At 59.0% G+C, this 27,821-nt stretch overlaps 9 protein-coding genes across 9 annotated transcripts; 5 read left to right on the top strand and 4 right to left on the bottom strand.

The window, feature by feature from the left end:
* Nucleotides 1–143: 143 nt before the first annotated feature.
* BXZ73DRAFT_81508 (uncharacterized protein) lies at nucleotides 144–1,205 on the top strand (the record flags this gene model as incomplete). The annotated part of the gene is made up of 1 exon (XM_048023517.1): nucleotides 144–1,205. The coding sequence occupies one exon, from the start codon at nucleotides 144–146 to the stop codon at nucleotides 1,203–1,205; it is 1,062 nt and encodes a 353-aa protein (XP_047872740.1).
* Nucleotides 1,206–1,802: 597 nt separating this feature from the next.
* On the bottom strand, nucleotides 1,803–3,642 carry BXZ73DRAFT_81507 (uncharacterized protein; the record flags this gene model as incomplete). The annotated part of the gene is made up of 14 exons (XM_048023516.1): nucleotides 1,803–2,137; nucleotides 2,200–2,345; nucleotides 2,399–2,499; nucleotides 2,552–2,594; nucleotides 2,647–2,662; nucleotides 2,719–2,730; nucleotides 2,788–2,847; nucleotides 2,899–2,924; nucleotides 2,976–3,001; nucleotides 3,056–3,083; nucleotides 3,137–3,235; nucleotides 3,296–3,309; nucleotides 3,377–3,455; nucleotides 3,518–3,642. 14 exons carry the CDS (start codon nucleotides 3,640–3,642, stop codon nucleotides 1,803–1,805), a joined length of 1,110 nt encoding a protein of 369 aa, XP_047872739.1.
* A 795-nt stretch (nucleotides 3,643–4,437) lies between these two features.
* Nucleotides 4,438–5,575, bottom strand: BXZ73DRAFT_54659 (alpha/beta-hydrolase; the record flags this gene model as incomplete). Its single annotated transcript, XM_048021207.1, has 6 exons — nucleotides 4,438–4,505; nucleotides 4,593–4,748; nucleotides 4,806–4,829; nucleotides 4,884–4,937; nucleotides 4,985–5,067; nucleotides 5,184–5,575. 6 exons carry the CDS (start codon nucleotides 5,573–5,575, stop codon nucleotides 4,438–4,440), a joined length of 777 nt encoding a protein of 258 aa, XP_047872738.1.
* Nucleotides 5,576–7,307: 1,732 nt separating this feature from the next.
* BXZ73DRAFT_54641 (ENTH-domain-containing protein) lies at nucleotides 7,308–10,037 on the bottom strand (the record flags this gene model as incomplete). Its single annotated transcript, XM_048021205.1, has 5 exons — nucleotides 7,308–7,745; nucleotides 8,699–8,864; nucleotides 8,929–9,452; nucleotides 9,689–9,767; nucleotides 9,877–10,037. 5 exons carry the CDS (start codon nucleotides 10,035–10,037, stop codon nucleotides 7,308–7,310), a joined length of 1,368 nt encoding a protein of 455 aa, XP_047872737.1.
* A 2,396-nt stretch (nucleotides 10,038–12,433) lies between these two features.
* BXZ73DRAFT_54666 (uncharacterized protein) lies at nucleotides 12,434–14,252 on the top strand (the record flags this gene model as incomplete). Its single annotated transcript, XM_048021210.1, has 3 exons — nucleotides 12,434–12,676; nucleotides 12,735–13,841; nucleotides 13,983–14,252. The coding sequence occupies 3 exons, from the start codon at nucleotides 12,434–12,436 to the stop codon at nucleotides 14,250–14,252; spliced, it is 1,620 nt and encodes a 539-aa protein (XP_047872736.1).
* Nucleotides 14,253–15,435: 1,183 nt separating this feature from the next.
* Nucleotides 15,436–17,177, top strand: BXZ73DRAFT_106402 (uncharacterized protein; the record flags this gene model as incomplete). The annotated part of the gene is made up of 3 exons (XM_048016619.1): nucleotides 15,436–15,622; nucleotides 16,073–16,635; nucleotides 17,160–17,177. 3 exons carry the CDS (start codon nucleotides 15,436–15,438, stop codon nucleotides 17,175–17,177), a joined length of 768 nt encoding a protein of 255 aa, XP_047872735.1.
* Nucleotides 17,178–17,821: 644 nt separating this feature from the next.
* BXZ73DRAFT_106401 (uncharacterized protein) lies at nucleotides 17,822–18,928 on the top strand (the record flags this gene model as incomplete). Its single annotated transcript, XM_048016618.1, has 1 exon — nucleotides 17,822–18,928. One exon carries the CDS (start codon nucleotides 17,822–17,824, stop codon nucleotides 18,926–18,928), a length of 1,107 nt encoding a protein of 368 aa, XP_047872734.1.
* Nucleotides 18,929–19,522: 594 nt separating this feature from the next.
* On the bottom strand, nucleotides 19,523–23,521 carry BXZ73DRAFT_54632 (SNF2 family DNA-dependent ATPase; the record flags this gene model as incomplete). The annotated part of the gene is made up of 14 exons (XM_048021202.1): nucleotides 19,523–19,636; nucleotides 19,697–20,201; nucleotides 20,254–20,371; nucleotides 20,432–20,604; nucleotides 20,671–20,985; nucleotides 21,038–21,107; nucleotides 21,162–21,512; nucleotides 21,566–21,925; nucleotides 21,976–22,591; nucleotides 22,638–22,735; nucleotides 22,786–22,904; nucleotides 22,958–23,034; nucleotides 23,093–23,167; nucleotides 23,426–23,521. The coding sequence occupies 14 exons, from the start codon at nucleotides 23,519–23,521 to the stop codon at nucleotides 19,523–19,525; spliced, it is 3,087 nt and encodes a 1,028-aa protein (XP_047872733.1).
* Nucleotides 23,522–26,446: 2,925 nt separating this feature from the next.
* Nucleotides 26,447–27,478, top strand: BXZ73DRAFT_54638 (Coproporphyrinogen oxidase; the record flags this gene model as incomplete). Its single annotated transcript, XM_048021203.1, has 1 exon — nucleotides 26,447–27,478. The coding sequence occupies one exon, from the start codon at nucleotides 26,447–26,449 to the stop codon at nucleotides 27,476–27,478; it is 1,032 nt and encodes a 343-aa protein (XP_047872732.1).
* Nucleotides 27,479–27,821: the final 343 nt, after the last annotated feature.

Below are 27,821 nucleotides of genomic sequence, written 5' to 3'. Positions count from 1 at the left end.
GAAGACTCATCCAGGGTGGTTCTTTGTGAGTGTTATGCTTGGCTTTGAAACGAGCGTAGGTATTGACATTTTGGGTCCAGACCGTGGCTCACTTCGAGTCGTCCCACGCACTCCGCAGTCATCCCAAGTGGGCAACCTTTCAGATGTACGCATGCTTCGTGCAGGAAATCACCATCTTTCCTCCGGTCAGCGTGCCAATGCCATCCGTTTGGACGGAGCTTGAAACGCTACTTCCTGAAAATGAGTGGATCCTTCCTTGCCTCCGTGTCGTGGACGTCTCTTCGAGGCACCCATATCTGGAAATGAACGCAGGCGACCGGGGGCAGCTTGCGCTGCTCTCACCAAGTGTCCGCGAGGTGACGTTGATTATTTCAAATCCCGACGAGAACAAAGACGAGTTCTGCGACGCATTCCGCACACGCTGCCCCAACCTGCAAACCGTTTTCACCGAAGTTTCCTGGTGGACAGGCCTACTCTCTCAGCACACGCAACTCAGGACGCTTTGGTTCAGTCAGATCATGGGACAATGCGTCGCAAAGGCAGCCCAGCTGGTCGCCTGGCCTGCCCTCGAGTCGCTTTCCTTCGAAGTGTCGCGGTTCTGCAAGGACCCGCCCCACTTTCCGTTCCGCTTGTCGGCGCTCCGGACGCTCTCTATCGGCGACATGTACGGGAACACGTTACCCTTCTTCACCCACATGCAGCTCCCTGCCCTCCGCACGCTCTCCTACGAGTTCGACCCGTCCAAATTCCTCATCGGGGCGCATGCTCCTCTCGGCGCCCTCGCTGCTGCATACCCACACCTCTCCACGCTCAATCTGTTCGTGGTCCACAGCAGGCACATATTCGCCAACACCCCACTCAGCACGCCGGAGTGCCTGCTCCTCCGCGACCTCCTGCGCCCGCTCACACCCATCCGAGACCTTCGCGCTCTGCTTATATACGTGGGAGGCCACCTATTGCTCTACGGCCCCAAGGACCTCCGAGCGATTGCCGCCGCGTGGCCCGCGCTCTTAGAGCTCAAGATCGGGGCCACATCGCAACCAGAGCTTGCTAGTACACGATATGAGGGAGATTTAGAGGAGGAGGAGGTGACGCGGGACGCGCTCGCAGAGCTGGCGCGCGCGATGCCCGACCTGTGTTCGCTGCGCGTCGCGGGGATCGCGCTGGACTGGAGGGAGCTAGAGTTCGCACGTTACGGGGCGTAATGAGGTGTATGCCGGTGTCTGGTGTCTTCCGACGTGTTTGAATAAGTAGAATACGCATACGCGAAGGACGTTTTCGGTTGCAGCCGCGTGCGCACCTATGACGACGACAGCGGTACACGATAACCCTTCTCGCACCATATAGTTTAATAACCGCAGCACAAACAGTCCTAACCTCGACTCGACGCCCCGCATTCGGCAACACCGCCCTGGGGAAAGCGCGAGCACCGCCCTCCCCGCCTTTCCGTCGTCTCCCCGCCCTCCGCGCACATCTGCCGTCCAATCGGAGTTCGCGTAACGTGTTCTGCGACGCAACGCCCACCTACGCCGCGTCCAGCGCTCCCGCGATGAACGTCGTTTACGTGATAGTTTGAGAGCGACATACAGAGAGAGCATGACCAGCGAACCGTCGACCAGTCGCGCGCGCGCTGGTCACATGCGACACCTGTTTTGGAATGGTCTCAGCAATCTCGGAAAACCAAATCGGACGAGACTCTCTCTCACGCCTTCTGTGCAAGCAAAAGAAGGAATGAGTATCAGCAACGTAGATCCTCTAAACAGCCGTCCATATAACGATAAGCTATCACCCAATCCAATCCCTCACGACGGCAAATACACCCTCTCCGCCGACTTGACCGCGAGCTCCATGAGCGGCCTGGCGCTCCCCGGCGTCCTCGACCCCTCGCGAGCTAGTTCGAGCTCGATCTCGACGTCGTCATGCCGCTGGATGGTCTTCTCCACCGTCACCTGCAGCCGCGTCTCCGTGTGCGAGCGCTGGGACCACCTCTCGAGGCGCGAGGCCGCGCGCCGGCGTTCGAACGGGCTCGGGAACATCAGTGGGAGCGGATGCTGTTCCGCGCCGTCGCCCGAGCCTTGCGACTTGGCGACGAGCGACTTGCGGGCGTTGAGCGTCGCGAGGAACGAGTTAGCGTAGACTGTTCGCGGATGGGATCAGATCGGAGTGGACAGGGCGAAGAGAGCAGGGACGTGGACGCACGCTTGCTGATGGCAAAATGGAGGCCGAGGAAGACGAGATTCGTCGGCATCGCAAGCCAGCAGATGAGGGAGACGGTGGTGGTGACGCAGGTGAGCATCCCGGTTTCGATCGTGTACGCGGTGATGGAGTCGATGATCTTGTCCATGCTGAAAGATAGCGTGTGAGGGAGAGGAACAGGGGGGTTGGACGGGAATTTCACCTGCCGAAGCCTGAGCGGCCGCGACGAAGGTAGAAGCACATCGCGGCGGTGATGAGGACGTCGAGTGACGCGGCCGAGGAGAGGCCGATGGTGAAAACGTACTGGGATGCCGTTCAACAGGACTGAAGAGCATAGATATCTAGGTCTACTTACAGAGTAGTCGGTGACGAACTCGGAATAACTCTTGAGGCGAATCCTAGATAGTTCAATAAGTCTCAGCTGAGTCGGGATGATCAAATTTGGCTCACATCTCTGATGTAGAGACTTTAGTACAAGATAGTCAGCTGGTGTTCGACGTTTTGTCGATTGAGAACGCTCACTGTTGGCAGATACTACAGTGAAAACGATAAGTGACCTTCCAGGCTATTACGAAGGAGGGCTACACATACCGATACGAAGGAGAGCAATCAAGGCCAATGGTACGGTCAACCAAAGATTTCCCCGACTAACTGCAGGGTGTTATGTCAGCCACAGTTGAAGGACGGATGAGGATGACATACGTCGATAAATGCGGTGGATGAAGAAGCTGATTCATAGGTGTGAAACGTGACAGCTTGTTAGCCAAAGAAAGACGCACCAGTGTACAAAGAATGTGATCCATGCCTGAGCAAGCGTTAGTTGCGAGGTACCGCATTGGGTATTCTGGCGAGGGCTTACCGTCAACACTACTGACACTGCGATAGACCTGCACAGATCGAATATGAGTATGAGAAGTGGTGATTAACCGAATGCACTCACCACACGATTGTATCCATCACATCCCACGCCCCGAAGTTGACGATAAGATACTCCCAGTTTGCGACCATGGTCATCGCCGAATGGAAGAGATCGATCAACCTGGGGCCCGCCATACCCATGAGTACCCATCACCCAAGCAAGAATCTCACGAAAACTCACCAAATCACACCAACCTGACGACGTCACCGCAACGAACGCGTCAGCCAATGTACACGAAAGAGAGCTGATCCAAGCACGTACCGTCGTCTTCAGCCCGAACGAATCCCTCGTGTACATCTGGAAGTATAGCACCGCCTGTATCGATACGGCGCCGGACAAGCTGTTCGACTACCATGAGCGCAAGCGCGGGAGAGAGCCAAGCATGCAAGCGGAGGCACTCACAAGAGCGCGATAAGGCTGCCAATCAGGATCGAGCCCATCGATTCCTCAAGCTGGCGCAGCCGCGGGTCCGCTGCGTCCGAGTCGCGCACCGAGAGCGCCAACAAGAGTTCTGGGAAGCCGGGCATGGTACGCGAGGCGGACGAAGAGGGAAGATGTGCAGGTCGACGCTCGCCCCAACACCGCAAAGTTTTGTACGGATCCTCAGGCGAGCCTGTACGGCCTGCGCGCTCCACAGACGCATGAACCATGTGTCGAGCGAGCTTTTAGGTCGCAAGCGATCGACGCGCGACGATCGCGATCGACGTTTGACGTCCCAGGTGACCGACGATGTGGCAGTTAGAATGCAAGCTAGACCGCTATAGTAGGCCGGCGAGGGCCGGGCGCGCCAGTAACTTTGACTTGAACCATGCCCCGCCTCAATCATATAGGGGCGTCGCGGAGAATGGAGTCCACCGGTACCGAGCCACGCCGGTTGCTAACGTCCCAGAGCGACGGGAACCGTCCGTTGGTCGCTATGGGACTGGGGTCAGCCCTACAGAGGAAACAAAGGCCGCCCGCCACAGAATCGCTCGTTGTCGATCGCTGACGAAGTGGCCCGGTTTGAAGCCTTACTTCTGGCATCGCACCTACGGAGTTTGCTTAACGCTGCAACGTCCACACAATTTCTCAGATGCTCGGGAAGGACACATACCGCCTTGGCCAAACCGGTAGGCAGTTGATGCAGCCACTTCGACGTCCTCTACTCGATGCCTGTCTGTGCTCTGATTGCGATCGAGTCGGGATACAGACGCCGCTCCGTTCCGATCGAAAGAAGCGCGCGTTGAATCCGGGTAAACCAACACTCACTGCATAACGGCGGTAAATTGTGATGCATTAAACATTGATGGTGTGGGACGTTGAGCTATGTACGACGTGCAACTTTACGTCTCACTGGCGTGGTGATTAAACCAGTCGACAATCGAGCGCGCGCTCTCCTCCTTCGCCCATCCTGTCATTCATAGTCGTGTGCGTCAGTGCTGGAAAGGCGGATGAAGCGATAGGAGTGCGTCGATTAGATCAGAAAGTGTTCACTCACGTTCGGTCCGGCGGTCCGGATCGGGGCGCGTAGCAAAACTGTGACGTGCGCCGCTGAACACTTGGATAAAGAACGCTGCACGATGCTCCTCAGGTCGGGCGAGAAGAATGTCTTCGGCGCGCCGACGCGCCTCCAGTGAGAATGTGAAGTCCTCTTCTAAGCCTATAGTTAGCTCCGTGCGAACTGCATCGAAAGTTCGATTATTCAGCGTACCAGGGCAGGATAGGAGCAGGGGTTCTAAATGGCGGAGGAAATTAGGCACAGGCGGGTAAGGGGCATTCTGCAACTCACTCTTCGCGTTGCGGAAGTGGTCCTCATCCAAGAACGCGGGGTGGGCAAAGGCACCTAGCGGGCGTCAATCAAAGTCGGGATAATCGAGGAAGGCTCCTCACCTGCGGTTACCCAATCGCTTGCCAACAAGTCCATGACATAGGGGGCTCCAAAGCAGTAACCTGTGCCCGCGTTCAGCACTCGACTCCCAAAACGTTCGAAGCGCGAACACTCACCAACAGTGAAGAACTTCGCACCCTCTGTCTCGGTTCGCAAGCGCAAACGTCAGCACGTTAACGTCGATGTGCCCGGCGCACGCACGCACCATACCGCACGCGCACCTCCGCCAGCCACGGCGGGACGAGCGGCGCCGCGCTCAGGCGCTTTGCCGTCACCCACACTTCCTTCTCCTTGTCCGGGGCGTCGCGCGGCCATCCGTAGCGCGCGACCGAGTCCCCGAGGAAGTAGTCGATCCCGAGGACGAGGAAGCCGTGCGCGGCCCAGAAGTCCATCGCGAGCTGCGCGGCCAGGTATGTCGCCCCAAAGACGTCCGAGAAGAAGAGGATGACCTTCGCGTGGGGCCCGTCGCCTGGAGGGGCGGAGACGTAGGTCGGGACACCGGCGATGGGCTCGAAGGCGCCCTGCGCGGTGCCGGAGTGGGGGAAGGTGCGGAAGCAGCAGTCGCTGCAGGGTTTCGCGAGGGGCGTCGACATTGTTGGCGGGCGCGTGAGTTCGGCGTGAGCTGTTTATATGGCTTTCCAGCAACCCGTGGGCATGTCTGCACGTCACGCGCACCACAGAGTGCGAAGCATGAGAAGTCGATAAACTGGGATTCGGGGCACACGCCCAGGGACGTCGTCGCCAGATCCAGAGTCTACTATATGCACGTTGACGAGGGCCGACTTCTACCTCCGTGATGGTCGTACCAGTTGAGAGCCATGAGGGCCGCGTTCTCCTTTGCCCATCCTGGCAACGATTAAGCCCCGGTCTCAGCTTCAATAAACGACAGTAGAATCACTTTCTTTCGGCACGTTGGGATCTCCACGCGTCGCAAACCCATGCTCCACACCGCCGTACATCACAAGACTGTACTCCTTCCTGTCTTCGTCCAGGACATCGACCGCACGTCGACGGGATTCCTTGTCAAACGTGAAGTCGCCCTCTGCGCAGATCTGGCGTTGAGTACAACCGCATATAGCCAGCGACGAATGACGTACCCGCACAGAGCATCAACAACGGTTCTACGAGTACGTCGTGGTGAGCGCCAAGATCGCATAAGCTGCTACAACGACGGTGCTCACTCTGCACTCTTCTGAAGTGGTTCTCGTCGAGGTAAGTCGGATGCGCAAACGCGCCCACCGTGGCCCAGTCTTGCGCGAGGACGTTCATCGCGAACGGCGCACCCAAACATACGCCTGACCGTACAGAATGAGCGTTTTCCTCGCTCGGAGAAGTTCAACGAGGACTCACCCATGCAGAAGAACTTCGCGCCAGCTACATATACGCGCGAGTCAGAGACGCAAAAAAGAACCAAGTTATCACGCACCGTGCCTCGCGCGAACTTCAGGGAGCCACCTATCCACCACCTCTGGCGCGTTCTCCGTGTACGGCGCGACCCCGGTGTGTGCATGTGGTCCAGCATGCTCTCGCCCTGGAGAAAGTCGACGCCCAGCACCGTGTACCCTGCATCCGCGCACTCGTCCGCTCTCACTTTCCGCTCCAAGTACAAATGAAAAAGCGACGCACCATTTGAAGCCCAGTAGTCCATCTTCAGCTGCGCGTTCACGTAGAAGGGCCCGAAGATGTTCGCAAAGTAGAGCAGGACGCCTTTGTCCTCCGAGGAATGCGTGGAGCCTGCGCCGTGGAAGCCGGAGGGAGTGACGACGTACGTACGCGTCCCCGCGAGACTTTCCGCCCTTCCTCGTGGTTGGCCGGAATGGTGGACGGTCTTGACGCAGCAGGGTCCTAAAGCTCCTGCGAGATTCGAGGGCGGGGTGTTGGCTGTGGACATTGTCCGTTGGTTGACGCGAGGACAACGTGAAGATCGAAAGAAAGGGTAATATGAGAGATGCGTCCACGGGAGGATATTGGAGGAAAGACGAGTTGCAGTTGTCGACAAGCCATCAGTAAGTACTTGGTCTCACCAACGCGTGAGATAAGCATATTAAGCGCCAGCATATCCCGATCTGCGTTTTCGCAGACAATTGACGGACATTGAGGTAATACAGAGAAGAATACAGATGCATTTATGTAGTGCACGAAGATACAACGACTACTCAGATGTCGATCGAATTCTTCTCCCTCGGCGGCGACGACGAAGAGCCCCGGAACGGGTTCATGTCCGACGTTCCCGTATTCTGACCCGCGATGACCCCAGCATGGGCACCATACCTGCATCAACACCGCTCATAAGCCTCCGTCGCAGATACAAGCCAAGCAAATCGCTCACCTCAAATCCCCCGCGTTTCCGAACGTATCCACGCCGTCCTCCGCGCGATCCGCGAACAGGTCCGCCAGCGTGGGAGCCTCGCGCCGCGCACGAGGAGGCTCCGAGACGGCCGTGCTCGTCCGCGGCGGGCTCCGCATCTCGCGCTCTCGCTGCTTTTCCCTCTCCCGGCCTCGCTCCATCGACGTCGCGTGCTCGCGCCCCGGGCGATCGTACGTGCCCGGCAGGTTGAAAGATATTGGCCTGTCCGAACGTGGGCGGGAGGAAGATAGGCCTCGAGTTGATGTGGGGGAAACAGGTGATGCGACGAACGGATTGTTCGAGCCCAACGCTGTTGGCTGTGGACGCAAGGGCTGTGGGGTCGGTGGTGGCGGCACGGGGAAAGGCGCTGCGGTTCGCTGTGGTTGCAGGAGCTGCTGTTGGCGCATATACTCAGTCTAGTGCAGTATGAGCACCTAGACCACTATGACATGTGGGTGAGTGGGACAAGAAGACGCACCCGCACGGTGATGTGCAGTCAACTCCGCGAAGAGTCAACAGTGATGAGGGCGAGTGAGCGAGCTCGAGCAAGCGTGAGACGCGGGAAGTCGAGGAGGAAATGAAGGGAACAGCTACGACGCGCCGCGTGAGGAGCGAACGCGAAGGGAGGACGGATCAGAGGATCGCGCGAGCGCGAGGAGGACGAGGAGGGAATAGACGCGGAGTGGATAGACGAGATCGCGCGCACGCGCGGCGCTGGCGAAGGCGAATGGAATCGAGGTCGTGGGCGAAAGCGTGGGCGTGAGCGTGGGCGTGAGCGTGGGCGTGAGCGTGGGCGAAGTCGAAGTCGAAGTCGAAGACGAAGGCGAAGACGAGGTGAGACGAGGTGAGCACACAGCACGCGCAGAAGGAGCGGGAGAGTGAACTGAGCATCAATAAGCAAAAACGTGAGCCTAAGTACATGCGACGCACGGGACGAGTATGTAGACAGATCAATGTACAGTCCGAGACCCGAAAATGTACGAAATCGAGACCGAGAATGAAGGGGAAGTGGATACGAGAATACGAAATGTACGAGATGTAGAACAGGAGGACATACTAATCGTGCAAGAAGAGGAGGGGAATGAAGATGAGGAAATGGACGAGGTCGGCGTACTGTAGAGGAGGTGGATCGGGTGCGTGCCGTGCCGGCCTCGGTCGTGCGTGAACTGCGGCGTGGTGTGTCCGTAGGCGTCGCGCCTGGCCTGGAATGCTGGAGCGTCGATATGGAATGCTCGCGGACTGATCGCGATGGGTGCGCGCGGCGGAGAGGTCGAGGTACGGGAGGACGAGCGAGGTCGAGGTGGACGGCGACGCGCGGGCGCTAGTGTAGTCGCGGTGCACCGTACAGCGGCAGTGCGTGCGTATCAACGGCTTCCTGCTGAGCCTGCTGCGCGTATGGGTTATAGGCGGGAAACTGGGGCTGGATGGCCGTGAGCTGTTGCACGAGGGGCACGGCTGTGTACTGCGGCCGCACCCCGGTCACTGCATACTGCACTGGGAGCGACGCGCCGACCAGTTGAGGGACGGGAGGGGGCCTACGCGTCCGCAATGGTTCGCGTGAGCGCAGGGCGAACGACTTCGACATGGAGGAGCACTCACTGCTGCTGGGCATCACCGAACAGCGCGGCCGCGTTCTGGTCGACGACCTTATGCCGCCGCGCCTCGTCCTGCTCGCTGAGCTTGATCGCACGCGCCAAGTCCGCGTCCTCCGCCGTTGCATGTCGTTCCGCCGCGCTCCTCCTACTTTCCTCAATCGCCCGCCGCATATCCTCGTCCTCGTCCCCCCGTACCACGTTCTCTTCCAGCCCGTTCGGCAGCCGCCTTCTGGGCTTGGAAAACCCCGGGTTCGAGTCCGGGTCTGATTCGGTATCCGTGGACTGGCGGTCGGCCATACGGTTGTACATGCGCGCGCGGGCGACGCGCTCCTGGAAGAGATGGCGCTTGTCGGCGAGGAGGTTGGTGATGTCCTTCGCCTTCTGGCGAACGCTGGCGCCCTCGTCCTTGTCATCTTCAGAGACGTGCTGGAACTCGCGGAGGGTCTTGATCACGTAGAGGTTCTCTTCGCAGTAGACGATAACGTTTTCAGAGCCGGCGTGAAGGAGGTAGTCGAGCACGATAAGGGACTGTGGGAGTAGCAAGATGTGAGTATATGCAGATTCAGAGGAGTTGCACTCAATGGGGACCAAGTATAACATGTGTGACCGTGAACGAAACATCACAGGGGAGTGGGGATGTGGTGGGCGGGTAGATGTATGCGTAAGATATGCAGAGCTCATAGCGCACAGAGGGCTGAACTCGGGCTTGAAGTGGTGGAAATGGAGGCGCGGAAGGGGCTCCAAGGCACGGACAGAGTGCTCACTTTAAAGATGTGCCTCCAATTCTTGCCCTTATCATTCAACGTCTTGTCGAGCACCTCCATGATTTCGACGAAGTCGCTTCTGCAAGCCAGGTCTCAATATACCGTCGGGCACCCAACATGCCCTCCGCCGTGTTTGGGGCACGATGGCGACGCTCCTACTGGATTGTCAACAGCCAAAGAACACGTACTGGTTGTATGAGAGCTGGGCGAGGTCATGCATTTCCTTTCCCGAAGGCGGCCACGGATCGTTGCACGTTGCATTCCGAGCCTTGATCTGGGTATGTGTATACCCCTTACTGTAGTTCTTCGTAACGCGAAGCGCGCTCTTGCCAAAGCTTTGGAGAGCCATGGGTGGATAGGGTGTTGGCAAACCCGGTTGGTTGGGCAATGAGTGTCAGATGAGAGAGGGTACGGGAACATGACGCCATCGTTTCGTCTGCAAAGCCCGCGCGCAACTTGCTGGTGTGGACTGTGGAGACGGTTGGAGTTTAAGGGTAGCAGCTCGAGCTCGAACCCCTGGAGCGTGTCACGTGTTAATTCCCACGGATACCCACCTGATGAGTCCTTTTCCTTGGCGTAGACTGCACGTCTCTTTCACACTATTACTTACTCGACAACATACGCGTAATATCCTCAACCAAGAAGTGTCTCAACCTGACCTCTGCCAGATCCGACATCTGGTCGGATATATGCATCCTTCCAAATATTCCGAAGTTCGTGATCAGCACCCTGGTCTACTAAGCGTGCGCCGCGATGCCCTGGATGGTTCGGTTCGAGCGAAACTAAATGTCGTGAGCTGGTTTGCCTCTATATGCACCTCTTCCTGTGTTTGATAGCCCATAATTTGGGCCCCATGGGTCGGCTCTCAGATCCCTTTGCCGCAGGACCCCAACCCTCAACACCCCACATTGTGTCGAATGCGAGAAGATCACATTTGTAAGGGTCGCCAGACATCTACTTCGGTCTCTAGTCGGCCGATGAGAGTGCGGCTTTATACATCTCGATATATTGCTTAAATCGTAAGCAACGCGCGAGAACGAATTGCTCGTGACGCTCACAAATACATACGAAGTACTTCTCGTCGATCGGCTTGCAGTTTCCCCGCGATGCTGACCGTCTTTCTCTGGTTCTTTCCCCGCGCTTTCGCCTGCACTTCTCCTGCGGCTGTCAGATGCTATGTGAGAAGACAGCGCAGATGCAGCATGGCAGCCAGCAGCGGTTCGTGCTCCATTCACTCATATTCAATACGTCTTATTGACAGCGTTTTCGCAGATTCCTCGTATGCCTCGGAGCTTCTCCTTACGCTATCCTCCGGTTTCTGCGGAGATTAACGCTTCTACAAACTCATTCTCACACTGGAAAAGACGAGAACGTACCCTCCGCGCAAGATAACCGAGACCGTCCTCGCAGCAACTGAACATGTTCACATCACGAAGGCTGTCGCGGACACAGCTGGAAGCACATCGTGGGATCGTGCGGAGAATCGTTCCCTGGAAGTTCAGGGTCCCAGTCGGATACGGACGCGACATCATGGAATAGGAATGCTCCGCAGGTACACTAGACATATTTCCTATCGCTTGCGTACGGGTAAGCCTGCGCTTCCGTAACGGGTCGATTTGCCTATTTTCTCTCGACCACTGTCTTCGGTGATCCCTGGTCTCGTCTCCAGCGGCGGCGGAGGGGTGCGGTACAAAGCGGCTGGGGACGAGACCAGTGGTCCCAAGATCTCTGATTGGCAACGCAGGAATTGAATCTTGTTTACTTCACAGTCACACACGATCAACGCGCGTCCATATGGCAGTGAGTCCTTCTAGATTCCGCTACGGAGTAATAGATCATTCAGATAATTATCACAGTAGCCTCATTTTGATTGAACACAAGGTATATGATTATTATACTTAGCAACAGTTTCGTCCGCCGGCGCAGGCCGCCGAACCCGCAGCAAATCTCCCTCCCGCGAATCACTTTTTGATTATCCCGCCCGATCTTGGCCCGATGCGGAGCCTAGGCCCCCGAGTCAACGGGAACATCGTAGATCGCCCACAAGTACCGCTCACGGCCGGCCATTTTGAAGCCAGACGCCTAACAAACCACTCGGCAGCGCAGGCGCGTACACGACATCGAAATCGAGTACGGACTCTTCCTGCCCTCTGCAGGAGGCCGGAGACGACAGCACGCGGGGCGGAACCCATCGCGGCGGTCCGCCCTGGGCTGGAATCTGATTTGTACCGCTCCAGTCCCAACCTCCGTCCACCATCGGAGGTTGACATCAGCGTGCAGACCACGGGCCCCCTGCCCGCTCAAGACCCGGGAACCGCAGACAGAATACGCGACCAAAACTCAGGTTCATCTGGTGTGCTCCTTGTCCATCCCCACACATCTCTGCCCGCGCGGCTTACCCGTCGACTGTATGCCCTCCGCCTCCCTACTTGACGACCACCCGCGTGTCTGGCCAACACTGCATTTTCTGTCTGGGGCAGACCACGTTGAGCGGCAGCGCGCGGCACCGTACGCGTGTGCGGCCTTGCCTCCCCCTCACTGCGACCATTCCCGGTGCATCGGACATTTTGCACACTCGCAGTTCGCCTTCGCAATCCCACCCTTGGGAACACGGCTCTCGACACCTCTTAACCATCCGTTTTCTCTTTTTCTCCCGCCACACACACCAGCCCGTCACTCCACCCAGCCGCCCCGTCGCTCCGCCACACCACCTTTGAGCTCTGACATCGATCGATGTACAGCACGATGCGGCGCTGTCTCGACTGTGTCGACATCCTTCGCAACATTTGTGAACAGGCCTACGATGGCGGATACAACCCCGAGAACAGAGCGGCTGTCGCAGCGCTCAACGCGACTTGCCGCGCCTTCAGCGCCCTCGCGAGCAAGGTCCTGTGGTCGCGCCTCTTCAGTCTCCGGCCGCTCGTGAAGTGTCTCCCGACGGACGTGTGGCATACAGACGTCCAGAACGTCATGGATAGCGGCGCCCTCGTGAGACAAGATTCTTGCTCTTTGTCATGCATCTCTCTCTGACCCGTCGCCACTGCAGATACTCTCCCGTCCTCCAGACCCGCACGACTGGACGCGTTTCCTCGAGCAAGCCGCCCGCGTAACCTCCTTCAAGCGCTTCGGACCCACGGCCGACCTCGACGACGATACTTATCGCACCCTCTGCCTATACCACCCCGGTCCACGCCCGCTGCTTCCCCACTTGGAGGAGCTAGTGTGGGAGGAGTCCGATGCGGACGTGTTTGAGTACGGCATCCAATTCCTCGGGCCCAAGCTCACCTCCATCCACATCGGACAGCCCCCGAGCGACACGCTCCTCCTCCCCATCCTGCGCGCGCTCGACCCGCGCTGCCCCGTCCTCCGACACCTCTCCGTGCAGTGCCGCGCGAGCGTCGGACCCGTCGACCCCGTGGTTTCGCGGGCGATCGTGCACTTGCACCACCTCGAGACCATCGACCTCTCCCTCCCGCTGTTCGACGACGCATTGCTCCATTTGGCGAGCCTCAAGACGTTGGCTGTGGCGAAGATCTTCTTGTACCGAGAAACGAAGATACACGAGCGCCTGCGGGAAGTGCGTTCCCCCTCCTTCCCTGCGCTGTCCGTCCTGCACCTCGGGGTCGTACTCCTCGAGCCGTCGCTGTCCGTGGTGATCGACGCCATCACGTCTACCCAACTATCGGAGGTGGAGCTTTGCGCGGCCCACGACCCCGTTGCTGCACATCTCCGAATGTTCCTCGCCGCCCTCGCGCGAAGCCCAAGCCGCGACGCGATCGCCGCTGTGCGGCTCGTGTTCCCGCTCCCGTCGAGCATCTCGCTGATGTGCTCGCTGAGCGCCATTCCGCCCCTCGACGATCCCACGCGCATCCTCACGCTGGACACGTTCACGCCTCTCACCGGGCTTTCCGAGCTCATCGAACTGGACATCACGTCGTTTTTCCTCAAACCAGATGACGCCTTCCTGTCCGCGCTTCCGAGCGTCTGTCCGGACCTGCAAGTCCTGCACTTGGCGCACCCGTACAACGCAGGCCTCCTTCCCACCGCGACGCTCGACGGCGTCTTACGTCTACTGCAACAATACCCCGAGCTCACCGAGCTCACCCTGGCGTTCGACGCCGCCAGGTCATATGCCGCGCTCGCGCTCTCATCCGTCTCCTTCAGTCCCTCGCCCAACTCGACCCCCACACAACCTCACGTCCCGCTCCCCCCGCTCGACGACCGCTCCCTCCTTCTCTCCCCAGCCGTCTCCCTCGCCTCCCGCCTCTCGCCTCCTCCCGCACCATCCACACAGCACTGGACCTGCCCCTCGCTCCACACGCTCGACGTGCGCGACTCGCCCCTGCTCAACCCCGACGAGCTCGCGGCCGCGCTCTCCGCGCACTGCACCTCCCCGCACCTCGCGCTGCACTCCGCGCGCGCGCACGAGGGCTCCGCCGCGCCCGAGCTCGTCGCGGCCCGCACGCGGCACGCGGCGCTGTGGGACCAGGCGGCGCGCCTGGTGCGTTTGTTCGGGCGGGTGCGCGCGCAGGAGCGCGCGTGGGTGCAGCACGCGGGGCGCTAGCGAGGTCCGAGCCCGACTCCGCCTCCGAAGTCCAGGCTGCGGCCCTGCGCTCGCTTGGGACGCACGGCGGACGTGTGGTCTCCGTTTCCCGAGGGGGAAGCGGAGGTGGTTCTCGAGACGCTAGGTGGACGCTCGGAAGATGGTGGATAATGTGTCGTGTGCCGTGCATCGCCAGTGCGCGGGGCGCGGAGAACGGTTTTGTGCCCGGCTGATGGGCGCAGGCCGCAGGGGATGGCAGGTTCGGGGCTGGGTTCGCAATCGGAAGCTGTTTTGTCATGCATGTCTCATTCTCGGGGGTGCGGCTCCGGCGGCCTGGGGCTTGGCGGTCCGTCAGCCGGATCGAGAGGCCCGAGGCTGCGCTCACCTCATCATATTTACTTTCGCCCGCTTGGATTGTATACACTGCGACTGTGATTCGCACTCGCAGTCGCGAGATGATACCTCCGAACTCGCGTGTCTATCGGGAGTGCGAATTCCAGACCATGTTCCCGCTCTCGTAAAACGACGAGTATTCTTGGAGTCCTGGGCATCACCTCCGGAGGTATCACGAGCTGTTTCGCAGCCCACATTTCTCCGAGTGCCTCTCGGACTCGGTCAGTGAGTATTTGGACAAGAGGGGGAATGATCGCGCTGAACCTTGTTTCGGCACAGCCACTTCGGGCAGGATTTTGACTCGACGACGATTTTGCCTGATTTTGCTCCCGCCCCTTACCGACTGACCCGACCGCCCGTACCTCCGGCGCCCTCTCCTGCCCACGATATGCCACGCAAGACCCCGCTCGCACAAGTCGACGATGTCCTCGCCGAGATAAGTATTCGCCAATTTTGACAGCAGTGACGAAGTGTCTCGCAAGACTCTCTACGCGCTCGCGCTCTCGTGTCGTCGGTTCGCCCGTCCCGCCCTCGACGTTCTCTGGCAAGTGCTTACCAGCGATCTTCCTCTCGTTAAGCTCCTGCATGAACTTGGAATATCAGAGCGGCGGCGCTTCCAGAGGAAAGAGGACCTGTGCAACTCCGCATTGACTGCCGAAGAATATTGTGAGATTATGGTTTATGGACCTACCTGTCGATGACGAAAATACCCGAAAAGAAACCCAGGATGGTACTACTCGAGTGCTATATCATATCTTCTAACGTCTGTCTGGATGCTGATATGTTTGAATACAGTCCATCGGGTCCTCCCATGACCTGCGTAGGGGCGTGCTTCCTGACGTACACCCGCTGCGTGGCAGAGATTGTCCTCGACACGAGCTCCAAGAAACTCATTCCCTCCATCTGGAACGAGCTTGAGGTATTGCTTTCGAACCACGAGCCACTCCTTCCTTGTTTCCGCCGAGTCACTCTAAAGCGCCCGTACTCTACCGAACACAGTGGGCAGTTGGCGCTGCTTTCACAGCACGTCCGTTGTGCCGAGATTAAAGGTGAAAGGGACGAATAATAGAACACCCAGGCCTACGATTTCCTCCTCGCCCGTTGTTCCGATCTGGAACGCGCCACGATCGACCAGAAAGACTGGTTGTCCTTACTCTCTAAGCATCCGCGGCTCAAGACACTCCACTGCAGCATCATGGTCGTACCGGATGTGGCGGACGTTGCTACGCGGAAATGACTTTCTGGACTGCGCTTGAGTAGCTCTCCTTCCACATGTATCACCACCAGCTGGAGCACCTTGAGGTACCGCTGCCCCCACCTTTCTTCTGCCTTCCAGCGCCCCAGATGCTCGAGATCCTCACAGATTCATTTGGACGCGCGCTCTGCGTCTTCGCCTCCACACGCTCTCCTACAACTTTGAGCCCCTTGTTTTCAACAACTGCCTCAAGAAGCCGCTCGGCGCCATCGCAAAAGCCTACCCCCCCTCACCACCGTGCTCGCCCTCACCCTCACCCTTATCCCTACCTGGGACTGCCATTGCTTCCCGTTCCGCGCACCTGAACACGCCCGCCTTTCCGAAGTCGTCGAGCACCTCAAGCCGATCCGCGCCCTCCGCGCGCTGCGTCTCACCGTGCGAGGCGAGAAGCTCGCGTACAGCGCAGACGACCTCCGCGCCATCGCGGCCGCGTGGCCCGAGCTCACCGAGCTCGGAATCGCTGTCGTCGCGGTCGAGTGGCCCGGGTTCGCCGAGCTCATAATCGCAACCGCACTCGAGTGTAGCTACACGGAAGCCTCGCGCCATCAAGTGGCGGCGCTCGAGGGGGTTGCGGATCTCGCGCGCGGGTGCGTGGGGCTGCGCGTGCTGCATCTTCCGCGGACGAAGTTCGCGCGCGGGGCACTGGACGCCACGCGCGCGGCTGTCGCGCCGCATCGCGCCCTCTACGATCTGAAATTGGGCATCATTGAGGTTCTCGAGAAGCGGCACGGACGCGGCGGGACGGCTGAGGAGGGGGTGCGTGCGTTCCTGCGGGCGCTGTTCCTGAATGCGGGGCATCGGGCTGGTCGGAACCGTCTGCGGTCGTAGTAGGGAGTGAGTGTCGCGCACTCAATATCTCTGTTCTGTTCTGATATGCCTTTGTGTAGTTGAGGTCCTATTGTATTTGAACCTCATACACGCTCCTGCGAACTGCGCCGACGTACAAAAACCTGTAACCAAGCATGGCGCCGGCGCGGTCGAGGTCCCGCCCGGGCTATGGCCCCGTTACAGTGCGCCACTCACGGACGGCCTTCGTTCAGAGCTCGCTTGGTACAGTGCGCGAATGCTTTGGCCATCAGTGGCTAGTAGCGGGACCAAGCATGATCGTTCTCAAGCGACGGGTCGCGAAGTGATGCAAGTGCACGGAGGGCCGAGGGCCGAGTGGCCACTCGGGGCACCGACCCTGGCGACGCGCCACTCCAATGCCCAAGAGTCAAGACGGCGATCACGGCTATTTAAGGCCAACGGGCGTTCCAAATTTTTCTGAACATCCCTCTCAGGTCTCCTACTCGCGCTAGGCTTTCATCATTTTTCAGCAACGTCGCTCCCAGCCCCACCATTGCCGCCATTCCACCCAAGAATGTCCAGCATGTCAAGCACGGCAGCACTTCCACTTGCCGAAGACATTCTCTATGAAATATCCTCGCATCTCGGCGGCGACGACGAGCACTCTCGCAAGACTCTCCTCGCCATCGCGCTGTCCAGCCAACGGCTTTCTCGTCCCGCCTTGAGCATTCTATGGCGTACTCTTCCGAGCGACCTTCCTTTAACATCTCTTCTACACACACTGGATATTGCAAAGCCGCGCGATCCCTGGATTGCATTTGCAGAAGTGGGAAGTGATTGGGAAGCGGAAAGGCGCTCCGAGTGTTGGCGCACTGATCCAGGGTGGTTCTTTGTGCGTATTCCATAAGATCGTTTTTGCGTGTGTATTGATGATTTCGATATGAAGACTGTCGCGCACATCCAGTCTTCACACGAACTACACTGTCATCCCAAATGGGCACGATTTCAAATGTATGCACAGTGGGTGCAGTGGATCAAGCTTTGTCCACTCGCCTACTATGAGCGGCCGTCCATCTGGGAAGAGTTTCGAACGCTGCTTGTGGACAATGAGCCGCTCCTCCCTCAACTTCGTTTGGTCAGACTGAAAACATCCCCCATGAACACCTGGTGGTGCTCTCCCGGCACTGGCAGTGGTCAACTGGCGCTTCTCAACCCAAATGTACGCGAGACAGCCATCGAAATCGGACCTATTCCTTCATGGGATGCGCAGGTCGCGGAAACCTTGCTCGAATATTTCCCTCAATTGGAAGAGGCTTACGTTGGGGGAAGTAACTGGATGCCCTTGTTATCCAAATACCCCCATCTGAAGACACTCAGGCTCTGCTATCTGACCCACGTATACGCGGGTTCCCGCCGTTCTAGTGGGCACCCCTTCGCTCCGGGCTCGAAGATGCCCGAGTTTAAGGTACATTACAGATTCAATCAGGATGGCGGATATTCGCACCCCGTTCCAATCTCTCCCTCTCCGTTCTGTCTCCCGGCGCTCCAGGTGCTCAACATCGAGTGCGATGAGCTCGGACACGCGCCATACATCTTCCCCTCCATGCAACTCCCTGCGTTACGCACCCTCTCTTACGCATTCGACCCTAACGTCTTCAAAAACCACCTCGACGTCCCGCTCCGTGCCATCGCCACCGCATTTCCCCATCTCACCACCCTCAAGCTCTCCGTTGTCAGTTCGAAGGGACTCGAGCACGTCCTATACCGTGCAGCGTACCCCCAGCCGCCGTCGATCACGTCCATCTCCCAGCGCGTGCGTCTCGGCGAGATGCTCGCCCCACTCGCCCCCCTCCGCGACCTCAGCGCGTTGCGCATCATCCCAACGGACATCCACTTCGACTACGGCGGCGCGGACCTCCTCGCCATCGCCGCGGCCTGGCCTGCGCTCCTCGAGCTGAAGATCGTGGTGGACCAGGTCGGCGATACCGACGGCCTGGGCGCCGAGGTCGCGTCGCTGGACGTGCTCGCCGAGCTCGCGCGCGCATGTGCCGGGCTGCGCGTGCTGCACCTCCCGCGCACCCTCATCGTCCCCGACGCGTTGGCCGCGGCGCTCGCTGAGATCACGCCGCACCACGCCCTTCGCGATCTTGCGCTGGGCTGTGGCGAAGTGCTCGGTGGGCAAGACCTGCAGGAGGCAAAGCGGACGGGGCGCGCGTTCCTCCGGGAGTTATTCCCGGATGCGAAGCTTGTTGCATTCTCTTGAGGTCTCCGTCTAGGCGGTCTCCTGATCAAGTTGGAATTAGACATGGGTTCAACCATAGTAGCAGTTTGTGATCCAGGGCAACTTCCTTTATGTTACATTAATCGCGTTCAATACCCACCTGTGTGCAGTTTGAGTACCTCCATCAACTTTCCTTCCCGGCTCTCCGGTTGTACTTGCACACTCTGTCGCCCCTTAGGCTCTCTGCCCGTAACTATAGTCAGAGTTTGTTCCGGTGCACATTTGATCGCCGCACGTACCAAGTCTGAGATCTGACCATGCTGCGTCGCTCACGCCCACCGCCGTGATTACCCCGCTCTCGGTGCCGTCTGTGCCCGCGCGACCGACCTGTTGAAGTAAATCGCTCGAGTGTATCATGGACTGAGGCATATTATTTTGTCAGACCACATCGAGGCGCCGCGCAGCCTCTGACGGCGCGGGGGAATGCATGTATCCAAAGAGCAATGCGAATTAGGCGGGAAGGGAAAAGATCCGCAATCTACATATGATACGCACGGAACATCTATGCTTACACGATGCACGAAACAAACGCACCACCAGAGACCGAGCGCGGGGGGCGACACCTGAGACTCAAGACTACGTTTTGCGCTTCTTGGGCCCGCGCTTTCCTGACGCCGTCGTGCTCGTCGGCGTCGAAGACCGCGAAGCCTCCACCTTGTCTGCCTCCTGGAGCTGCTCGATCCCGCGCTTCTGTAAAGCCGCGCTCCGTCAGCCATCGCCGACCGAACCCAAGTCATGCCGTCAACGTACCTTGCCCTTCTGACCGCGCGCAGGCTTGACCTCCTCCGCCGCCTTCCCCTCCTGCTCCTTCTCGATCATACCGAGCAGCGTGTTGCACCGCCGCTGCAGCTCCTGCGGGCTCCGGCTCTTGAAGAACCAGTCGAAGCGGAACACGGGAAACTCCGAGATGTCCTTCTTGATCCGCTCATACACGTCCTCGAGCTGCATGCCGTAGTAGTTGAGTCGGCAGAGCAGATACCGGTCCTCCTCTTCCGAGTACACCTTGCCCTTCGTCGTCGGGTAGTTGAGCTCAAGCTCCTGCATCGGGTACCGCACCGACGAGATCTTCTTCGCAAGCAGCGCCTCGAGATTTGAGCGCTTGTTCCGCTTCGCCTCGCCTTCCTCGATGCGCGCCTTGATGCGGGGGTACTCGGAGAGTTCCTTCCACTTCTTTTTGAACACGGGGTAGTAGACTTCGACGTCGTCCGCATTCTTGTCCTGGATTTCTGACGCGAGCAGCTCGTAGTCGTCCGTCCTGCCCGACACGTCAGCCACTGGTGCTCCAACATAGAAGGACTCGCACGCACCAGCCGTATGTCTCGAGCGCGCGTACGAACTGCTGGAAGTCTCGCCGACTCCACTCCTCAAACCCTTGGGCGACAAGCTCGTCCTTCTCCTCCATTTGCTCCTCCGTCAACGGCTCAGCTGCGCAAACCGCCCAAGTTCAGCCAGCAGTCCCTCAAAATCGATGACGTCATCACTTACCGTTGTCGATGTATTCCTGCGCTGCCATCCGCTCCTCCTCAAGCACCTCGGGGGTGTCTTCGGGACCTGCAGGCTCGCGCGTGAGCGCGGGGATGTCGTTCGCTCGCTTGTGCGCAGCGAGCTCCTGCTCCTGCAGCTCCGCCAGCCTCGGCGGGAAGAACTGGAAGTCCTGCCTGCAAGCACACACGCCACGTCAGCGCTCACAGTTCCCACCACACGTCAAACGAACGCGCACGCACATCTGAATCTGCTTCGGAGCCCTGGGGATCTTCGCCGGTTTGTCCGTCTTGGACGGCCCGGCGCGCATGGTCTCCTTGAAGTAGCTGTCGACCGAGTAGTTGAGCTTCCGCTCGCGCTTTGAGAGCGCGAGCGGGTTGAACTGCAGCGTCTTGCGGTTCCCGCGGAAGTCCTCGCCCTCCCACTGCTGCACCGAGGCCTCGGACTTGAAGTTGCTCAGGTCCTCGAACGAGAGGCCCTCGTACTTGCTGTTCAGCTGCTGCGTGCGCTGCTCGCCGCGCTGGATGATCTCGTCGATGTCTTCGTTGACCATCAGGCTGGACGTAGATTTAGGCGCCGGAGACGGAGCAGGAATCAGCTAGTACTCACTCCTCTCCTGAGTTCACGATGTGCTCGGCGCCGTGCGCAATCATCTCAAGTAACTCCTCCTTGTTCGCAGCTGTTGTTGCAGAGCGTCAATGTGTATACACGATTTGACTAGGGACGAACGCACCCTTGGTCGCTTGCGTACGACCCTGCTGGATGACCAGTTGGTCCAGCCGCAGCTTCTGCGCCGCGCGCTCCAGCATCCGCTCCTCAACACTGCCCTCGGTGATGAACCGGAAGACGTACACCTGCTTCGTCTGCCCGATACGGTGCGCGCGGTCCATCGCCTGCAGGTCCGCCTGCGGGTTCCAGTCACTGTCGTACAGCACGACGATGTCGGCCGTCGTCAAGTTGATGCCGAGCCCACCTGCGCGGGTAGTGAGCAGGAAGATGAACTTCTCGCTGTCCGGCTTGTTGTACTCGTCGATCGCGAGGATACGGTCCTCGTGGGCGGTCCCACCATCGATACGGCAGTACTCTGCGATGGGTCTCGTCAGGGTCGGAAAAGCGTGAGGAGCACGGGGGACGTACTGTACTGGCGGAAGAGACAGTAGTCCTCCAGGATGTCGAGCATGCGGCTCATCTGGCTGAAGATGAGCACGCGCGAGCCCTTCGCCTTCATGTTCTGCAGCAGCTTGTCCAGAATGACCATCTTGCCGCAGTTGTCGACTAGGTGCTCGTCAGTGGTGTATGGCGGTCCGGGCTCCGCGCCGTCGAAGAGGTACGGGTGGCAGGTGACTTTGCGCAGTTGCATCACGATGTTCATGAGCCGTGTCTTGCCCTCCTTCTTGCCAGTCAGGCCATTGACGGCGTCGATGTCCTTCTCGAGCACCGACCGGTACCATTTGCGCTGCATCTCGGTCAAACCAACGTAGATGTTGATCTCCTTCTCTGTTGGGACGATGAGCGGCGGGAGGTGGACCACAAGGTGGCTTACTTACTAGGAAGAAGGCTCTTCTCAACGTCGCTCTTGACACGACGCAGCAAGAACGGCCGGAGGATTTTGTGCAGCGCCTCGACAACCTTCTTGCTCTTCTCCTCGTCGTCTTCCGCATCGGATTCGTCCTTGTGCAAGAAGCTGTCCAGGTCGGCGTAGTCCGAGAAGATCTCGGGGCAGATGAAGTTGAGCAGTGCGAAGAGCTCCTTCATGTTGTTCTGCAGTGGTGTTCCCGTGATGAGCAGGCGTCCGCGCGACAGGAAGGAGCGGACGATCTGCGAGAGGATCGAGTCGACATTCTTGATGCGGTGCGCTTCGTCGATGACGATGTACTCGAAAGAGAACTTCTTGAGCGCGCTCTTTTCAATCAGACAGACCTCGTACGAGGTGATGAGCACGTCGAAGTCTTGGGGCAGAAGACGCGTCGAGATGACCTCCGCGCGCTCTTCCTTGCTGCCTGTGAGGAGGACCGTGCTGACGTCTGGTGTCCACCTCTCAAACTCGCGCGCCCAGTTCTGTAGAGTTGACTTCGGTACAACAACCAAGTGCGGGCCTGCGGTGTTGCGGTAGTGACGAAGATACGAAATGAAGGAAATGGTTTGCAGGGTTTTGCCCAAACCCTAGAGGGAGTCAGACGGAACGCAAAGAGGAGACGGGCGAACTCACCATCTCGTCGGCGAGGATACCATTGAGGCCATTATGGTGTAGAGACACCATCCAGTTGAGGCCTTGCAGCTGGTACGGGCGCATTGTTCCGTGAACGTCTAGACGATTCTGTGAGCTTGTGATCACGTGACATAACCGCAGGACATACAGCTCGGGGATTCTTCGAAAACGTAAGGCTGGTCGTTGCCGTCGGCCGCCAGCTCACCATCCTTGAGCATCTCCTCGTCCTCTTCCTTCTCCGACTTTCGATGGCGCGCGACTTTGTCGCTGGTGTGCGAGTGAGGGGAGAGAGACGCGGCGAGAGCAGCACGGAGACTTACGTTGCCTTTTTCCGTCCACGTCCCTTCGGCTTCGGTTGAGCGTCGAGCAGCGCAGCATACTCTGGATCGCGAGCTTTCTGCGTGAAGCCATAAGTGGCAAGCACTAAAGCATGAATTCGACCGAATGAGACGCACCTTGATGTCAACGAAATGCTTGAAGAGATCCGTTTGGCCCAAAAGGTAGGAATACCGCTTCACTGCGTCCGAAATCTAGCGTTCCACCGCGTGAGCATTGTAAAACTTGTTCAAAGGATGTCCGAGAGCGAGGGTCGGCATGAGCTCTCTACACAGAGCGGTCGGCGCCACCTTCCCGCTCGAAGAGCAGTGACGAGGCAATGGCGCGCCTTATCGCGCCCCTAACGAACACCCGAACGACCCTCCCCTTGTGGCCAGCATTACTTCCCATTCGGAGGGAGATATTCGCCCGACGAGAGCTTGCAGGGTTCGCTGAAGTAAATGATCACCCACCTTGGCTTTATCCATAACCTGCCGTTTCGCCGCCAGCTCCGCGTCCTCCGCTATCCGCTTCTGTTTCTTCTTCGCCCTCTCCTGTGTTGCCTGCATCTTCGCGGCCTTCGCAGGAGAAGCAGGGCCGTCCTGGAAGAGTGGGGGAAGTAAGCGTGCATGCCCGCCCACAAACCCCCGTACCCCCGCCCACGAGCAAAACGCGTGTTTGTCACGCCCAAGAAGCCCATACAGGTGCACATACACCGCAGGGATGATATGACGCGCGAAGAACGCGGTCCGACGGAGCGTGGGGGAAAGAAAGGGTCTCTAGGAGAGATAGACGCACCTTCTCGCCTTCGCTCTGCAGCTCGTCGACCTCCATTTCCTCCCCTGCATCTCCGTCATACTCGCTTTCGCCGCCCTCGCTCTGCTGTCAAGCAGCTTGAGTGAGTTGCAGGCACATGGCAGCACTGCGCGACATAAGCTCACCTGGCGGGAGACAATATTACTGGGTACAACGTCGCTGAGGACGTCTTCCTCCATAGGGACCTGCAGAGGTGTGAGCAGAAGACAAAGAAAGCGGCGTGGAGGTGCTCACGCTCATGGTCAACCGCGTAGAGGGGAGAGGTGGATGTGGCGAGGGAAGGAATCAAGGCAGTCGAAACAAGTTGGGAGCTGCGAGTCGGACGCGCCACTGCATACGGGTGTCACATCCACGTGATCTCGTCACGCTGTTATAATTAATTACTGAGTTAGTCCGCCTATTAGTCCATCAATTGGCGTTTTGTTTGCTGCATGTCACTATGTAAATACGAGGCCACACATTCACGTAGCGTGGCAACATCGGGTTCAGCACGCTCACATATGAGATCAGAGAAGAGATAAGTGCATAGTGTGGACAATAATCCAAGAACCGTACAAGAACACGAGAAATATAAAGCAGTAAGATCTATGTGCCAGCCTATCCACCCACAAATGCCACTCCCCGACCGCTCCGAACTCGAGCTCACCGTGACGACCGCACGCGACGCGCGCGCCTCCTCTTCCCTGGACTTGCAGGACTGGTGCTCTTCTCTGGAATCCCGGCCGTACTTGTAACGAGGTCGGCACTGGCGCTCGGCGCGACTGCCCAGTCAGGGTGATCGGGAGTGTGCACACGCACGCGCGTCGACGAGGAGGATGAAGACGATGTCGCAGACAGCGTCGGAGAGATTGGTGAAAATGTTTCCTCTCCCGCGCCGGTGGTAGTAGGGCCCTCCACGATGCCAGATGTGGCGGCGAGTGGCGAGGGGAGGCGATCGCCGACGCGTCGCGAGAGGCGTGAGGAGGTGGGAGAGGGCGAGGGGGTCGAGTTCTCTGGGCTGGGAGGGAGAGGAAGGGTGTAGGCGCTCTGGGTAAGGAGCACGCCTGAGGCCGCGAGGTCGTCGCCACGGTGGGTTCCGAACCCATCATGGACGCCTTCTTGCTCGAGGTGTTCATGCCCGGGCCCAGCTTGTGCGTCGTCATCGGATGCAGTTGCCGGAGAGGCGGTATTGATTGCGGAAGGAGATGAGGGGCTGGGGGTCACTACGCGTGGCGTTGGAGCATCTTCGTGGTTGACTGAAGTCCAATCTTCAGATTCGCTCTGCTCAAGACCTAGGATATGTATGCCCCGTCCGGACAGCCTGCGCAGACCCGGGGTAAGCGCTTCACTACGAGAAACCAGGGCAGATTGTAGGAGAAAGGGAACGGAAGCATCGAGATAAGATGCATCCAAGTCTATCGGAGGTTTCGGTGTTTCCTCTTCAACTGCGATAGCAAGAGCTTCGGCAACAGAAGGAGCGTCCGATGGAGTAGAGGCAGGATTAGAGGGCGCGTGGTCCAGGAGGGCTGGGAGCTGATCGGGTGCGAGCCCCGATGTGCTTGCATGTGAAGGCGAATGAGACGATTGGGTTTCTTCGACAGCGTGCAAGTTCTTGTGAGTAGGCGTATCTTCCATCCAAGTGCCCTCTGAAGACGGTGTATCGCCCATATCTTGCATAGAAGCTGGGGACTCATGAGTGTTGGACTCGCCTATTTGGGTGGGCGACGGTGATCGAGAGCCTTCAGGTTCTGAAGGCACTTGTGGTGCTAGGCTCGTTGCAGTCACACCGGCGGGTTCTGAAAGAGGTTCCTCGACGAACTGCATCGCATCTGCATCTGCTTGCGGGGATGAGGGCGCAGCTGGCTCCATCGTTGCAGTCCCGCCAAGCATGTCTTGTTCGGCCTTGGCTGGGGTCAACGCTCGAGTTGATACGGCAAGCCGCTCTACGTTGTCGCTGGCTTGGTCCATAATGTCACACTCATGAAGTGAAGAAGGAGATGATCCCTGTTGTAGGGTATTGGAAGGGAGTTTACAGAGGCATCAATGCACCACGTACCGTCGCCAGTGATTCGCCATGGTCCACTACCTCCTCCCGGTTTTCGACCGCATCCGAAGCCCGTCCACCACGATCGAGTGCAGATTTCGGGCTTTCCAAAGCAAGCGAATGCAAATTTTCCTGGCGAGTGAACGAGATAGCATACTGCGGAACAGAAGTTCAAAACCATGTCGATATATGCGTCTGGGTACTCACGTAGAAAATGATAGCAGTGGTGATTATAATAACAAGGGACAGTATGACCCCGTCCATTCTGGATAATCCAAAATCAATCTTGTACTTGAAGGCATTCATAAGGGGGGCGTAGCGCAAAGTTGTGGAGATGTGGACGAGAGTGAAACTGAGGAGAGAGCACAAGTTTTATAAAGAGACAAGGAAAAAGAAGCACGGGTATCAAGAACAAGTGGTATTGCAGATAGAAGGAGCCGTTGTCGTCCCAGCCAGATGCGTCGAGCAGCAGGTCCTGGACAAAGGCCAACAAGGCTGCAGGCGAGAGCGCTGTGTCGTGTGCGCGCGCTTCCGCCCAGGCTCCAGGCGCGTCTAGTTTCCCAGGCTGTGTGGCCTCGCTCGCGCAGACCGCGGTCTCGCTGGGAAGTACTCAACTTGTCCTCTCACCACCACCATCCCCACCATGTCCACCCCCATGCGCCAGCGCGTCGAGGAGTACATCTCCAACCTCCAAGACGAGATTGTCGCGGCCCTCGAGAAGGTCGACCCCAACGCCCCGGCCTTCAAGCGCGACTCGTGGCTCCGCGCGCAAGGCGGCCGCGGCCTCTCATGCGTTTTCGCCGTCCCCACCCCGCCCGACGGCGTCGCGCCCCAGCACACCGTACTCGAGAAGGCGGGCGTGAACATCTCCGTCGTCCACGGCACCCTCCCTCCTCCCGCCATCAAGCAGATGCGCGCCGATCACTCCTCCATCCCCGACATCCAGACCTCCGTCCCCTTCTTCGCCGCCGGCATCTCCCTCGTCATCCACCCGCGCAGCCCGCACGCGCCGACCGTGCACGCCAACTACCGCTACTTCGAGATCACCAAGGAGCCCACGGACGCCCAGCGCGAGGCCGGCCAGCCGGGCGACCTCGTCGCCTGGTGGTTCGGCGGTGGCGCGGACCTCACGCCCTCGTACCTGTACGAGGAGGACGCGGTGCACTTCCACAAGACGCTCAAGGCCGCGTGCGACGCGCACGGCGCGGACGTCTTCCCCACCTTCAAAGCCTGGTGCGACGAGTACTTCTTCATCCCCCACCGCGGCGAGTCGCGCGGCGTCGGCGGCATCTTCTTCGACGACCTCTGCGCCGAGCCGCACAAGCGCCTCGCGGATGGCGCCGCGCGCCCCAAGACGGCCGACGAGATCTTCGCGTTCGTGCGCGCGGCGGGCGACGCGTTCGTCCCGTCGTTCGTGCCGGTGCTCGAGCGCCGGTGCCGCATGCCGAGCACGGAGCACGAGCGCCGCTGGCAGCTCCTCCGCCGCGGCCGGTACGTCGAGTTCAACCTCGTCTACGACCGCGGGACCAAGTTCGGGCTGGTGACGCCCGGCGCGCGCATCGAGAGCATCCTCATGAGCTTGCCGGAGACCGCGCGGTGGGAGTACATGAGCGAGCTGGGAACGGACCCGGAGAGCCGGGAAGGAAAGCTGATGGAGGTCCTCAAGACCGCGCGCGCGTGGGTATGAGCTCAGGTGAGTGATATGCTGGTGTATTCTCGTCCGGCTTTGACTCGTGTGAAGTCTGCAGGACGAAGAAGCCATGAACATATGTTGTAGCGGTACACATGCATGTAACTTAGATCTCGGATACTACAACCAGAGCACCATCACTCCTTGCAGTACGTGTCCGCAGAACCATGAACGGAAACAGGACCTCCGAGCCTCGCACCCTAGTACCGGGCCTGGCGGAGGACTACATATACCACATTTGGAAACAACGCCCGGAGGAACTCCCGAATCTCCCGTTCGTCAAACCCTCTGCTCGCCGGCTTGATGACTCCCAGGTTCAGATCACGCAGCGCGTGGTGGG

This window comes from Epithele typhae (assembly GCF_022376455.1).
Source record: "Epithele typhae strain CBS 203.58 chromosome Unknown BXZ73scaffold_82, whole genome shotgun sequence".
Lineage (NCBI taxonomy): Eukaryota > Fungi > Basidiomycota > Agaricomycetes > Polyporales > Epitheliaceae > Epithele > Epithele typhae.
This window is presented reverse-complemented; position numbering and strand designations above follow the sequence as displayed.